Source organism: Malaclemys terrapin, chromosome 5 (assembly GCF_027887155.1).
Source record: "Malaclemys terrapin pileata isolate rMalTer1 chromosome 5, rMalTer1.hap1, whole genome shotgun sequence".
Taxonomy (NCBI): Eukaryota; Metazoa; Chordata; order Testudines; family Emydidae; genus Malaclemys; species Malaclemys terrapin.
In genome coordinates, this window is record NC_071509.1 from 68,055,084 (window position 1) to 68,068,824 (window position 13,741).

The 13,741-nt window shown below is 39.1% G+C and overlaps 2 protein-coding genes across 5 annotated transcripts in view; one reads left to right on the forward strand and one right to left on the reverse strand.

Annotated features, from left to right (window-relative positions):
• The window catches only part of ASB5 (ankyrin repeat and SOCS box containing 5), a 62,042-nt gene that overhangs the window by 36,975 nt on the left and 11,326 nt on the right, over positions 1–13,741 (forward strand). For 2 of the 3 annotated variants that reach the window (XM_054029148.1, XM_054029149.1), the window contains exon 2: positions 10,689–10,768. In XM_054029148.1, the coding sequence (XP_053885123.1) occupies positions 10,689–10,768 (80 nt within the window). Of the gene's footprint in view, positions 1–5,195; positions 5,291–10,688; positions 10,769–13,741 lie in introns of those variants that run through there. The other variant, XM_054029150.1, reaches the window with a different exon arrangement.
• Positions 1–13,741, reverse strand: part of LOC128837741 (myb/SANT-like DNA-binding domain-containing protein 2) — a 67,215-nt gene that overhangs the window by 25,934 nt on the left and 27,540 nt on the right. The window lies entirely within an intron of this gene.

The following is a 13,741-nucleotide window of genomic DNA, read 5'->3' on the forward strand; positions in this document are numbered from 1 at the left end:
GCTGTGTGATGAATATATAAAGTGCAACATAATACTAAGTACTCTGAAAAAAATCAGACCATAGGTATCTCCAGTGGGGCTCTTAAAATTAGTGGACACTTTTGGCAATGTTGGCCTTAATCTCTCTCTGCCTCACTTCCCCACCTGTACAATAGGGAAAATAACACCATCTATTCTCTCAGGGTTGTTAAATTCATTAATGATTGTGAAGGACTTGGATATTATGGGGAGAGCACCATAGAAACACCCAGGAGAAAATAAATATTTCTGTATTCAGGGAAGGTGTGTGTTAAATAAAACCTGGGGCCACACACTGAATGTAGAGGATTAAAAAAAAAAACCCAACTTATTCACTGAATGAAGCAGGGTTCTTGTGGAAAAAATAGTACAATATGTGATGGTGCAATTAAAGACTGTATCTCAATGCATATGCACAGTAGAACTGCATTAAGAAACACACAGGCAATCTGGCATTTTCTAACTTTTGGTTGTTTGACTTTGCAACCTTAATATTTTTAACATAGATTGTGGATGTAATAGTTATATAAAATAAGTAAACTCAATCACAAATATATGCTGAAGATATTTTTGAGAAGGGTAATTTTGAATGTATGTGGTGCAATTGTAATAAAGTAAAACCTGCAGTAAATTAATTCCAACAAACTGAAGTACAAAATATTGGACCAAGTTCAACTAACAGTTACACCAATACGATTCCATTGATCTCTTATGGACTACAGTAGTACAACTCACTGTTTCTGCTATAGTCACTACTTCTGTTTTCTACAAATTGAAAAATGCAATACACCTTACCTTTTCCTAGGAGATAAAAGGAAAAAGTGGCTGGTATAAACTGAATACCAGCTTTTATTTGTTAATTATGTAGAAAGAAACATTGAACTACATAACCCCAAAATATTGTAAACTGTTTGTCACGCTGTCTGGAGTGGCTCATGACCATGAGTGCCTACTTCAGGACAGACACCCTAAACTGGTGGTATGTTCTATATTTATATTTTGCCAACCCAGTACCAAATGCAAACTCCCAAAGTACCACAATAGTCTTATATGGAGTCATAGTCAGTCCCCTTAGACTCTCCAGTCTATCTTGCCATGCAAGCAAGCTGGACTATGTGATAAATGGTCACTTACACCAAAAATCACAAATATTCCAGGTTACTACAGTCCCAAGAGACCAATCACTCACTCAGGTCGAGTTGCATCCTAGATCGCACATCAAAGACAATGCTGGTAGCCAATTCCATACTAAACTATCTAAAGGTTTTTATCTAAGAAAAAGAAATTAGAGTTATTGAACAGTTAAAGCAGGTAAAATATATGTACAGGTGAGTCACAGTCTATCATTTCAAATGGTAGCAGAGATGTAGTAATCTGCCAGTTTCCCAAAAGTTTTTGAGGGGCTATCCAGAATAACTCTGGGAATCTTCATCTTCTCACTCAGTTATTCTGCCCTGTTAGACTCCAAACAGTCCAGAGATGAAGAATTTTCCCCTTAAGTCCATACTTACAGCTTCTTCTCACAGAAAACAAACTGACTGGGTCACTACCCACTTAGACTCTTTCTTTGATTGGCAAAGAGAGGAGCATATTCAGAGACTTTGATCTTTGATCATCACACACAATGACCACTTGCTTCAAATGCACAAGAATTAATACTTTCCTGTTAAAGTTCTTCATTTGCATTATACAAGACTTATTTCTCATTTGCTGAGTTGTTTATTTACAGGGAAATGTTTGCTATTACATTATAGCAGGATACAGATAAGTGAAAATAATGCATGTAACATCCCATTAGTTTTCATGAAGTTTAAACACCAAATACATTCTTATTCATTTAACAATCACTATTATTTATATAGTACACAAGTGAATTAGCCTGGCTTTCAGCTATGCATTTGTAAGTGGTCAGAGAGGCCTAGGGCTTTGGCATGAGCTGGCACCTGGTCTGCCAGCGTCACACTGTTATCCCATAGTAATAAACGATATAGCCCACTTATACTTTTCTGTGCTCTTATATTGTACTATCTTCTACTGACTTTACGGACACCACTTATATAATGATAGGACGCGATTTTTGTTAAGTGCTCAGCATTGGCCTAACAGTTTGGATCCAAAAGCGGATGGGGCTCTTTTCTCTTGTTCAGTTTGGATAATGTGGCTTCTTGTAAAAACAGTAGTTCTAGGGAGATTTCATACTAAGATAGCAGAAGTCTTACAAGAATAACTAATCTCATGAGAATTCCACCATTCTAGATTATCTGATTTTGTGAGATTTCCACCATTCAGTGCCAGCATCTTGTAAGAATAGCACAGTCAGATCCATATTTGAAACAGCCCTAATTTGGTCTTCATCCTGAACCCCAAACATTAGCTCAAACTAATTGAGATCCAAACACAACTTCTTTGGCCCATCTTTAGATAAGTTAGTGTTTGGGTGCTGGGTGGTGTTGGTGGCCTGTGATATACAGGAGGTCAGACCAGATGATCTGGTGGTCCCTTCTGGCCTTAAACACTATGGCTATGGCTAAGACGGACTGCTTTTTAGATTGTAAGCTCTTTGGAGCAGGGATTGCTGTTTACTATATTTGTACTGAACCTAGCACAGTGGGGCTGTGACCTGATCCTTTAGTAATTACATCACTACAAATTATAATAATGGTAAAGCAAAGTGTTTTACATGGAAGATATCCCTGTGACTTTCTTTTGCACCTCTGTTTTCCCCTGTACTTTCTCAGGCCATTTTGCCCTCCCCCCAACAAATCCCCTGATTGCCCCACAATGCTCAGCTAGTGGAGTCCAGCACATATGAGCCCCTTTCTAATGAGTCCCAAATGCAAGACATTTCATATCTTATGAGCTCTGATCACAGACTGAAAACTTTGAAATCAACCAAATCAAAATCCTGTACCCAAACATCTCTTAAGTTTGGGGAAGTTCAGACACAGACTTTGCTACTTCAACCCATCTCTGTGATGGGATATTGCATTCTCCATGTTAGGTGTGGTCTTTGAGGAGTGGGCAAGAGGCAGAGAAAGTTACAGGCTGTCCATCCAGTCTTAATCTCTTAAGACCAAAACACAGAAACATGGTTTGGTTAGGATAAGGAAATTTTATCTGGAGTATCTGGATAGTCTACATCAGGATTAAGAGGAATCCATTGTTTTGCCAGTACTAGGAAGAATCAGCAGGTACCGGTGGGGAAGAAAGGATAGTCTTCGTGGTTTAGGCACAGAGTTGGAGGTCAGGAGACCTATATTCTATTTTTGGCTTTGACACAGTCCTCTGGTTTGATTTTGGACAAACTAGTTAATCTCTCTATGCCTATCTCTTTAACTGTTGTTTAAAAATGTGTATAATAATGCAAGTTATTGTGAGTTTTGTGGTCTACGCTTGTAAAATGACCGAGATACTCTAATGGAAGGCACTAAAAGCCAAACCTTGGCTTGGGATTGGTGCCGCCTTATGTCCTATCTGGGCTGCTCACACCACAGTGGGGAGCAAAGCCCCAGTGATGAGACTACTCCCATTCATGTGGGCATGCAGACGTGGGGAGTGGAAAGAGCCTTGCTGCCCCTTACCCAGGGGTTATGGTAAATTCATGATCCAGCCCAATGGTTTTCAACCGGCAGTCCATGGATGGCTATGTCTAAGAGGTTGTCCCATTACCATAGAATGGTTTTCAACCTGTGATCGGGGGACCCCTGGGGTTCCGCAGACTATGTCCAAGATTTCCAAAGGGGTCTGCACTTCCATTTGAAATTTTTTAGGGGTCCACAAATGAAAAAAAGGGTTAAAACGATGCGGCTAGCCCTACCATGCAAAATATTTTTATGAGGAATCCAAGAAATATTTTGAAGAAAAATATAGGCGGTGACCTTCCTGGCCTCCATGCTAAAATTATGCCTTGTGCATTAAAGCAGCATCCTGTTTAATATGAGAACCCTGCATATGAGAACCCATAAGCCAGATATGAAAATTTTAGATATCACATTTTAATAAACCATAAAACAGAATCATAGAATATATTGAACTGCAATGATTGGAAGTGAGAACCTGACACAAAGCCTGTTGAAGACAATTGACAGGCTTCCATTGATTTCAGTGGGCTTTGGATCAGGCCTTACATTAGAACAAGTAGTGATGATTTATTTCATAGTGCTTCTGCCATTAGCTTTTGAATGGCTTCAGAACTGCCACTTGTTTTTCATAAAACCAAATCCCATTTTTCCTCCAACTACCTTTTGTTCACTAACATTTTAGACCAAGATTGCTTGCTACAGCAGATTCCACTGAAAAATACATTTGTTTCTCCTTACATTTATTACTAGATTATAAATGCTCCTTCCTGTGTGTCTGGACAGTGCCTAGCACATTGTGGGTACCACCAGATTGCTAATAATCATAATGATAATTTTTGAAAAATGCCACACTGGCTAACTTGAATTTTTTTCAAGCTTTGGTATGTGAAAAAGAAAAGGTTCAAATCAGTTTCCTTAAAAAGTCAACCTGCTTCGTTCATTCAAAGTTGGAAAAAGAATACTAAATGTAGCTCTTCATTCAATTTAACAACCTAATAATTAAGATCCTCTACCAGTCAGTAGTGAGCTGCAAGAAGATCGCCGGGGGGATGACAAAATCCTGTTTTTCTTACTGATGAGAACGACATTTGCTTGTGCTAGCTCACAAACTAGCAGCAATTTTCTTATTTGCTTTTAAAAGTACTAATTCAATATAATAAAGCAGCCTTTGTGATCACTGCCTTTATCTTCACGCACTAGGCTATATATTTATAATGATTTGAGTGGATATCTGTAAAATAATTTATTATTCATAAGTTCATCTCATTCCACAAGGTAAAAGATGGGTAATTAAGGCTTGATCCTACAATCCTTATTCAGGCAAAGTTTCCACTGATTTCATTCAGAGTTTCACTTGTGTAGAGGTTGCAGGATCAGGGCCAATGGAAAACAATATTCCCAATATGTTAACACTTTTACATAGTTATATTAAATTGCAGTTGCTGCTTTTTAATAAGAAAAAAAGTTGGTGGCCACATAAGCTGATGCCTTCAGAACTGTGTTTACACCATAGGTTTTAGAGGTGAAAGTTCATATTACAAGGAGCTGCTGATCTCCTTGCAAACATGGCTGAAGTGTATTTAGAATAGGCCCCAGCTAGTGGGGACGGATTTTTATTTTCACACTGAAAGAAATGAGTAGAATTTATAATTGCAATTGGCTGGAAGTGCCATGGGGAGATGGAGATTTAGGTACTGTATGAAATTTTTAAATAATTCTTTGTTCTTGTCTGTTAATAATATGAATTCTTTTTTACTCTATTTCTCTCTCATGTTTACAGAACAGCGTAGGCTGCTGTTCCCTGTAAATTATATACCAGATGGCTTGGAACTAGTGCTGTTTCTAAATATAGTGAGAGGTAGCTTGTGTTTAGCATCAAAGAAGACCACAAAAGTAGAGATCTGATAGATTAACAGGTTTTGAATAGGATCTATATGCTAATATTGCTCGTAGACAGCATTATGAATTAGTACATTTATTCGTGTTCTTAACACTTTCTAGATAACAGAAATTGCAAAACTGGAAATCAGCAGAAAGCAATGAGTTAAATAAGTTAGAATGTTGCTTTTTAAAGACATCTTTTGATATTTTATTTGGAAGGCCCAATTTTGCTGGGCTGATAGTGATTTGGAGGCTGATTCTGTCCTCGTACTTAAAGACAAAAATCCTATTGACTTCAATGGAAGCAGAAGCAGATCCTTGGAAAGTGGAAGAATTTTTCTAAACTTAATTTGCCCAGAATATTTGTGCAGTAATTTTAATATCTGTACACTGTTTATAATGGAAGCAATCACATAACTAAGCACTCTATAGTTAATGGGTTTAGCAGAAGCTATCAGCTGTTGGATTTCACTGTTCTTGTGGGCAGCAACCGAGGGAAGGTCTAGGTGCAAAATAGAACTTGGAATGTAATCTAGTATCATTTGATTCTCACATGTCACTGAAGTAATGACATTAGCAGGCATTCTCCTAAGCAATCCAAAAGGGCACATGTGAAGAGGGAGGTGAGGGAAGCAAAGATGGGGATAAACGTGGATTGCAGAAAGAGATTCTGCCTGCATATCCATATTGTGTTTTGTGTCCAGCTGTAAATCTAAAATGTCCATAGCACCAGCAGTCAATCAGAAATCTCTTAAAAGATTTTTAATATGTTTTTATGCTTTGTGCAATGTACGGTTTTGTCTGATTTTTTTTCTACAGTACTGCAGTACTTCTTACTTCTTTCTTTCATCTTAAATTGGCAATGGAATAGGCCACCAAAAGAGAGTAGAGAATTTTCTTAAATGGAGATATAAGGCCAGACTTTTGAAAGCAGCCTCTAAATGCGGGCTTCTGATTTTTCTTGCACAATCATTTGCAGTCACAAGAAGAGAACTTTTACTTACTACCTGATTTGTGGGTGTAACCATTATTTGAGATCTTGACTCACTTTAGTGCTAGTTATTTATTCTATAAAAAATAAAGAAAAATATTGGCCAAGATTTTCAAAAGTGATGGTGATTTTGTGTACTCTATTTTAAACACCTTACAAGAGCTTGAATTTGAGGGGGTGAACGGTCAGCACTTCCTGAAAATCAGAACTCTTCAAGGTGTCTCCAAGGTGGTTACTAAAAAGTTAAAGCACCTAAAATCACTAGTCATATTTTTTAACTCTTTGGCTATTGTCACTAAAAATAAAAATTGCAAAATGAGTTTAACTTTAAATCAAATAATATATAGAGAGGATATGTATCACCAATTATAGCAAATCATCCAAAATGAATAGCAGAGTATGGCTGTCTTAATAGGAAAATCAGAACGGCCACAGTGGCTCAGACCTGTGGTCCATCTGATCCAACATCCTGTCTCAGGCAGTGGCTAGCACCACATACTCCAAAAGAAGGTGCAAAAAGCCCCAAAGTAGGTTGATGTTGGATAGGGGAGTCGCCTCCTAATTCCTATGAGTTCAAGACAAATTTAAGACCTGAAGCATGAGGCTTTATATCACTTGTAAAACTTTGTTTTTTAGTATTTATTAATATAACTCAATATTCTTGCCAACCATCTAAAAATCCAATTTCTTTTTGAATCTTGCTGAGTTCTTGGTCTCAGTGCTATCATTTGGCAGAGGGTTCCACAGACTAATCATGTGTTGGATGAAAAAATATTTCCTTTTATCAGTTTTGAATTATCCACCCTTCAGTTTCATTGAATGTCCCCTTCTCTCATGTTATGAGAGGAAAACAGAAACTCTGGATCTGACTTCTCTATACCACTCATTTCATATGCTTCTGTCATGTCCCCTCTTATTCATCTTCTTTCTAAAGTAAGCAATCTCAATCTCTCTTCATATAAGTTTTTCCAGGGCTGTAATTATTCTCATCACACATCACTAAACTCCCTCTAAGCTGCAATATCCTTTTGAGATGGGGTGATAAGTATTGCACACCACTGATTTATAGAATAGCATTATATTTTTCATATTATTCCATTCCTTATGTATCCTCATACTTTGTTGGCTTCCCCCCCCCACACTACAACTGCACATATGTCTACACTATGGACCTTACAGCAGCACAGCTGTACCGCTGCAGTTGTGCCACTGTAAGGTCTCCTGTATAGCCACTCTATGCCAGTGGGAGAGCGCTCTCCCATCGGCATAATTAAACCACTCCCAAAAAGCGGCAGTAGCTATGTCGGTGGGAGAGCATCTTCCACTGACAAAGCGCTGTCCAAACTTATGTTGGTCGGTGGGGGGTGCTAGTGCTAGTGTAGACAAAGCCAAGATCTTAATTGAGCAGTCCACACTGATACCCAAGTGTTTTCCTGAGTTGATACAGTTAACTTAGAACCCAGTAAGATGGATCAGCAGCTTGTATTTTCCTCTAATGTGTATTACATTGCATATTATCAACATTCAGTTTCATATGTCATCATGTTGCCAATTCACTAAGCTTGGGTAGAGCCCTCTGAAATTTCTCAGCGTCCTTTCTGGACTTGACTTTGCTAAAGCTTGATCTACACTAGAAAATTAGTTCAGTTTAACTACATCCATCAGAAGTCTGAAAAATCCACACGTCTGAGCAGTGTAGTTAAGTCCCTGTGTAAACAGTGCTCGGTCAAGAGAAGAATTCGTTTGTTGACCTAGCTATTGCCTCTCAGAGAGGTGGATTACCTATGCCGACAGAAGAATCCCTAGTGTTGGGAATAGGTCGTGTCTACACTGAAGCGGTACAGCGGCACAGCTGTGCTGCTGTAGCGTTTTAAGTGTAGACAAGCCCAAAGTAATTTTGTTATATGCACATTTTTCCAGATCTCTGCTCATGCCTTTTTCCAGATCATTAATGTATATATTAAACTCCAATCCTAGAACAGAATCTTGCTGTTAACCTTTTGCCATGATCTGACAATTTATTTCTACTTTTTTTCTCTCTTAGCCAGTTCTTGATCCACGGTAATGCATTTCCTCTTACCCATGACTACAATGTTTCTTAATAGCCTCCTGTGATGGACCTTGTCAAAGGTCATTTGAAAGCCTAAATAAATTATGTCAACTGGTTTACTTTTATTCACTACGTTATTGACACATTCAAAGAATCCTAACAGACTGGTAAGGCACCATACTCCTTTGCAACTGTTAAGTAGTTACATAAAAAGTAAAAATGGGCAGGTATTTTGTAGAAGCTTCCCATTTTAAGACAGACAACATTAACTATTCAGCTTGATGAAAAGTATGTCTGGAATATATCTGATGCAGTACAGTAATATTACAAAACCTTGTGTCTAGAACTTCGTGTTCTACTTTCTCATACAATTAATTCCAATAACAAGTTTATCACTCAGAAACAAGATGATCAGAGGCAGAATTGAAAGAGGAAAAAGTGTGATGGAGGAGAGGAAACTCTATTTTCTACAGGCTGTAAACTTTCTGAGGTTTCAACACTGTATAACAACAATAACCAAACAAATCCACAGAATAGTTCAGTGGGTTGAACTGAAGTTCCATTGCAATTCACACTGATTGCAATACTCTCTGAGTAGTCACAGCATCTACTCAATAAAATCATCAATCAAGGGATTGTTATTAAATGATAATGACGTGGTGGTCTCTCTGACCCCATGTGCTGAGCATACTGCTTTTGGGGTATTCCTGCAATGAGCCTAAGCAGTAAGAAAATGGGACTGAGAATCAAACTTCAATTTCCTGCAAGATGTTGCAGAATAATGACCAAATCCTAAATCCTGCACCTACCCCAGACAATTAGGCAGAAAAGAATCCTCGCCCTATGTTGTAAGTGTTTGCAATGTTGCTGCAGGCCAGTTGGTACATGAGCATTCTGCAGCTCTCCTAACTTGAGGCTCTCTCATAGAAGTAATCAGCAGAGGATCCACAAAAAAAGTGTAGGAGGATTTCTACAGAGCCCCTCAAATCTTGACTCCCTACACAAAGAAACAGAACTGAACCAGTTCTGCTGCCAGGGCCCTCTGTGGCTGTGGAAGTGACAGCTGGATTTGCCCCTAAGTCAGGGGTCTGCCTTTCTTCAATAAGAATATGAGCATCATTTTCACAGAACCCTTAAACTTGCACCATCTCTAAGTTATACATAAAAAAGGTAAAGTGGGTTCTCAATTACTCCTTCCCATTTAGAAACCAAGAGGCAAATCCCACCTCTTTCTCTTCAGCCACAAAGGGCCTAAGATATAGTGGAACTGGTTTACTGGTGCTGGATGAGGAAAACAAGTAGTTTTGAGAGCCTGTGCCAGGGATTCTCATCGCTTGTATACTGGAGAGTCCACCTGTATGGGATTCCCTGCAAAAGCCCATGCAGTAGAGCTGAACCCTGTAGAATAGGGTCACAACAGCATGGGCACACTCTGGGCTTCAGTAGAAGAAGCAGAGTGGTTGTGTGGCCTGGAGCAGAAGCTAGGATTTCCTTTCCAAGCCCTGTAAAATATCCTTGCATCAAGAAACACAACTACTTGGATTTGGTCCATGGGGAAGAATTTAGCCCTAAAAACCTATTTCTACCATGAGAACTCTCTTCTCAGGGACTTACATATAGATTTCATGGGGGAAGTGGGGGTTGGAGGCTTCAGATTGGTCTTATCAACCATAGACATTTTAATGTTAATTTTTTTTTTAGAACAGCTTTTCCTTTTTTTCAGGAATGTTTCTGAAAGTGTGTGTGGTCCTCATTTTTGCTTCAAATATTCTATCCAATATGTCTGTGCTTCCTGTTGAAGCTGGTAGATTTTGATATACCTATACAACACTTTGTAGAAAATATACAAGGCTCTGGTAGACCAATACCATGAATATTGCTGAAGTTGTTAAAATACATTAATAAAAAATACCACGTAGAAAATTTTTCACCTTCATATTGCAGAATTACTCAGTGTAGATGTTTAAAATTAGCCATGTAGCCTGTCTCCTCTTTTTAGTGTCCAGGAAAGAATACATGTATTTAAGACACTTAGTCCAAAATGAGAATAATTCATTTAATAGAACCTTTGACTTTATTTTTAGCATAACCACTTCTGTTTTGTTCTGTGCATTCTAAAATCACTCTAATTACTGTAATTTTTTCAATAAATATTATTATTCTGTAGGTTCTTGGGCAGATCGTTCACCACTGCATGAGGCAGCCAGTCAAGGACGTCTCCTTTCTCTAAAAACTTTATTGTCACAGGTAATGCCCATATGGTTCTTAAAACATTTTCCTTTTTTATCTTATTTAATGACAACCCAGAAGAAGGTAAATATAGCATGATTATTCTGTTATGCTCTCCATGTGAATAATGCAGATGTATTTTCATTTGGGAGCTTTTGATTCTATAAAATTTAAGGACATTTCAAGATATTTTCCCACTGGTTTTAAAGGCATTTTCTAAAATATATTTCTTGTGAAGCTTTGGTAGATTAAACCTATGAAAACTGTTTCCTTGTAAATGTTGTTGTTCCTTTAGGGTTGCTTCTAAAGGCTAGAATGACGCTATTTATTTGTTTTTGTAAAAAAGAGCAGTAAAGCACTTGTTTTGGAGAATTAAGGAAGAATAGTGCCTTAGAGGTACAGTGCATCCTGGGAGTACTCCTTGGTTGGTACAATTTATACACCAGCCCTTACTCTCTGCTGTGCCTACAGGCACATATCCCTTATCCTCAGCTCGTGTAAATCAGCATAGTTGCACTGACGTCCCTTCTCAGCTGATATAAACTGACGTTGATCCACTGACTTCAATATAGCTATGCCAATTTACACCAGCTGAATATCTAGCCCTTACTGTGGGAGAAAGGATTAGTACATGCTAAACAAAGCTATCAGCCTGTCTACTGATCAGGAGAAGGACTTGTGAGTTCTTCAGAAAAATTAATTGAAAATAGCCCAGTGAACAGCAGCAATAATAATAATAAAAGACACACTGAATATTATTTTGTAACAGCAAAGGGATAAAGTAAAAGCAGGAGTTTTATTGTTAGTGTAACAGCAAACCTGCTATTTGGCAGTTAAGTATTATAAAATATGGGATCAAATAAGAGCCCTTTCTGGAACATTGGTAAACTACAAAAAGTATATTGTGTAAGCCAATGTAGTAATTTGCTGATGATGCAAAGCTGGCTTCAGTGTAGCATTGTCAACACAAGGATGGATTGGAATATTATACAGGAAGATCCGGATGACTTTGAAGATTGAAGTAACAAAAATGGGATGAAATTCAATAGTACAAAGTGCAAGATCATGCACCTACGATCTAATCATAAGAATTTCTGCTGCTAATTGGGGGGGCTCATCATTTGGAAGGAATGCAGGAGAGACACCTGGGTATGGGAGTCAATCACAGGATGACTATGAGCCACCAATGCGATGCAGCTATGAAAAAGACAAACAATCCTTGGATGTATCAGATGAGGCATTTCTAGTAGAAACAGAGAAGTTTTAATGCCATTGTACAAGGCACTGTAAGATCTCATTTGAAATACTGTGTACAATTCTGGTCACCCATGTTCAAGAAAGATAAATTCACACTGTAACAGGTGCAGAGAAGCGATACTAGGATGATCAAAGGAATAGAGGGCCTATCTTATGACTGGAGACTGGAAGAGCTTGGTTTGTTTAGCCTAGCAAAAGAAGGCTAAAGAGACAATATAATTGCTTTCTATGAATGCATCAGGCGAGTGAATAATTTAAGCTAAAGGACACTGCTGGCACAAGAACAAATGGATATAATCTGGCCATAAACAAATTTAGGCTGGAAATTAGAAGACGGCTTCTAACCATTAATGGAGTGAAATTCTGGAATGGCTTCCCAATAGGAGTTGTGGGGGCAAACAATTTAATTAGTTTTAAGAGACAGCTGGACAAATTTGAGTGCAGTTGTATGATGGGGTTGCTTGTGATGGTAGGGGGCAGGACACAGCAGCCCTGGGGGTCATTTCTGGTTTATGTCTTATGTTCCTAAAAGCTCATGCTTCAGGTCTTCAGCCAGCCACCTCCAGCCTCCCTGCCGCCAATTTATTTTTGGTGATTTGTTTTGTTTTGTTTTTTGTTTCCTTCCTCTGAACCATCAGAGATAACTATAGCTGGAAATGGGACACTGGATGGAGTAGGCCAGTTCTCTGAGGTGGCACCAAACATCCTCTTTTTTCCTGCCTTTGCAAGGTCATCAGGCATTGGTGCATCTCAGTCCCTGTTATTCTCTCCCTGTGGCACATAATAGTCTAGTCTCCTGTAATATTTTGGTCTAATTTTGGTTGATGGGTTTAGTGTGTGGGTGCTGGGTAGTGTTGATGGGCTTTGATATACAGGAAGTCAGACTAAATGGTGGTCCCTTCTGGCCTTCAACTTTATGACTCTGAAAAAGATATCAGATTTCAAGAATCTAAAAAAACCTATCCACAGAAAACTGCACGGAGCTCAGTCATTTTATCAATCTCATAAGGAAGAAGGACTGAATTACTCTCTTGGAATTTGAATTTGTGGCTCTAGGAAGTCTAAGTATTTCAAATGTGAAGTGTAGACAACTAAGTGAATGTTTAGAAGCTATTTTTCTTACTGTTTTCTAAATCAAATAATGAAAGATTCTGCATGCATTCATTTTTGTGCTCACATAAGGTATATTTTATTATGTATAGAATATTGTAAATAAAGCTGGGTGAAAATTTTCAGATGAATAGTTTATTCATCAAAAAATGCAGTTTGGGTCAACCAAAACTATTTACACATTCATGTCTAGTTCACCAAATAGTTTAGACCATAGGTGGGCAAACTTTTTGGCCCGAGGGCCACATCGGGGTTGCGCAACTGTATGGAGGGCCGGGTAGGGAAGGCTGTGCCTCCTCAAACAGCCTGGTCCCTGCCCCCTATCCGCCCCCTCCCACTTCCTGCGCCCTGACTGCCCCCCTCGGAATCCCCAACCCATCCAACTCCCCCCCCCGCTCTTTGTCCTCTGACTGCCCCCTCCCGGGACTCCCGCCACCTATCCAACCCCCCTGCTCTCTGTCCCCTGACTGCCCTGACCCCTATCCACACCCCCGCCCCCAGACAGCCCCCACCTGGGACTCCCACCCCCTATCCAACCACCCATTGCTTCTCATCCCCTGACCACCCCCTCCTGGGACCCCCTGCCCCTAACTGCATCCCGGGATCCCACCCCTTTCTCCAACT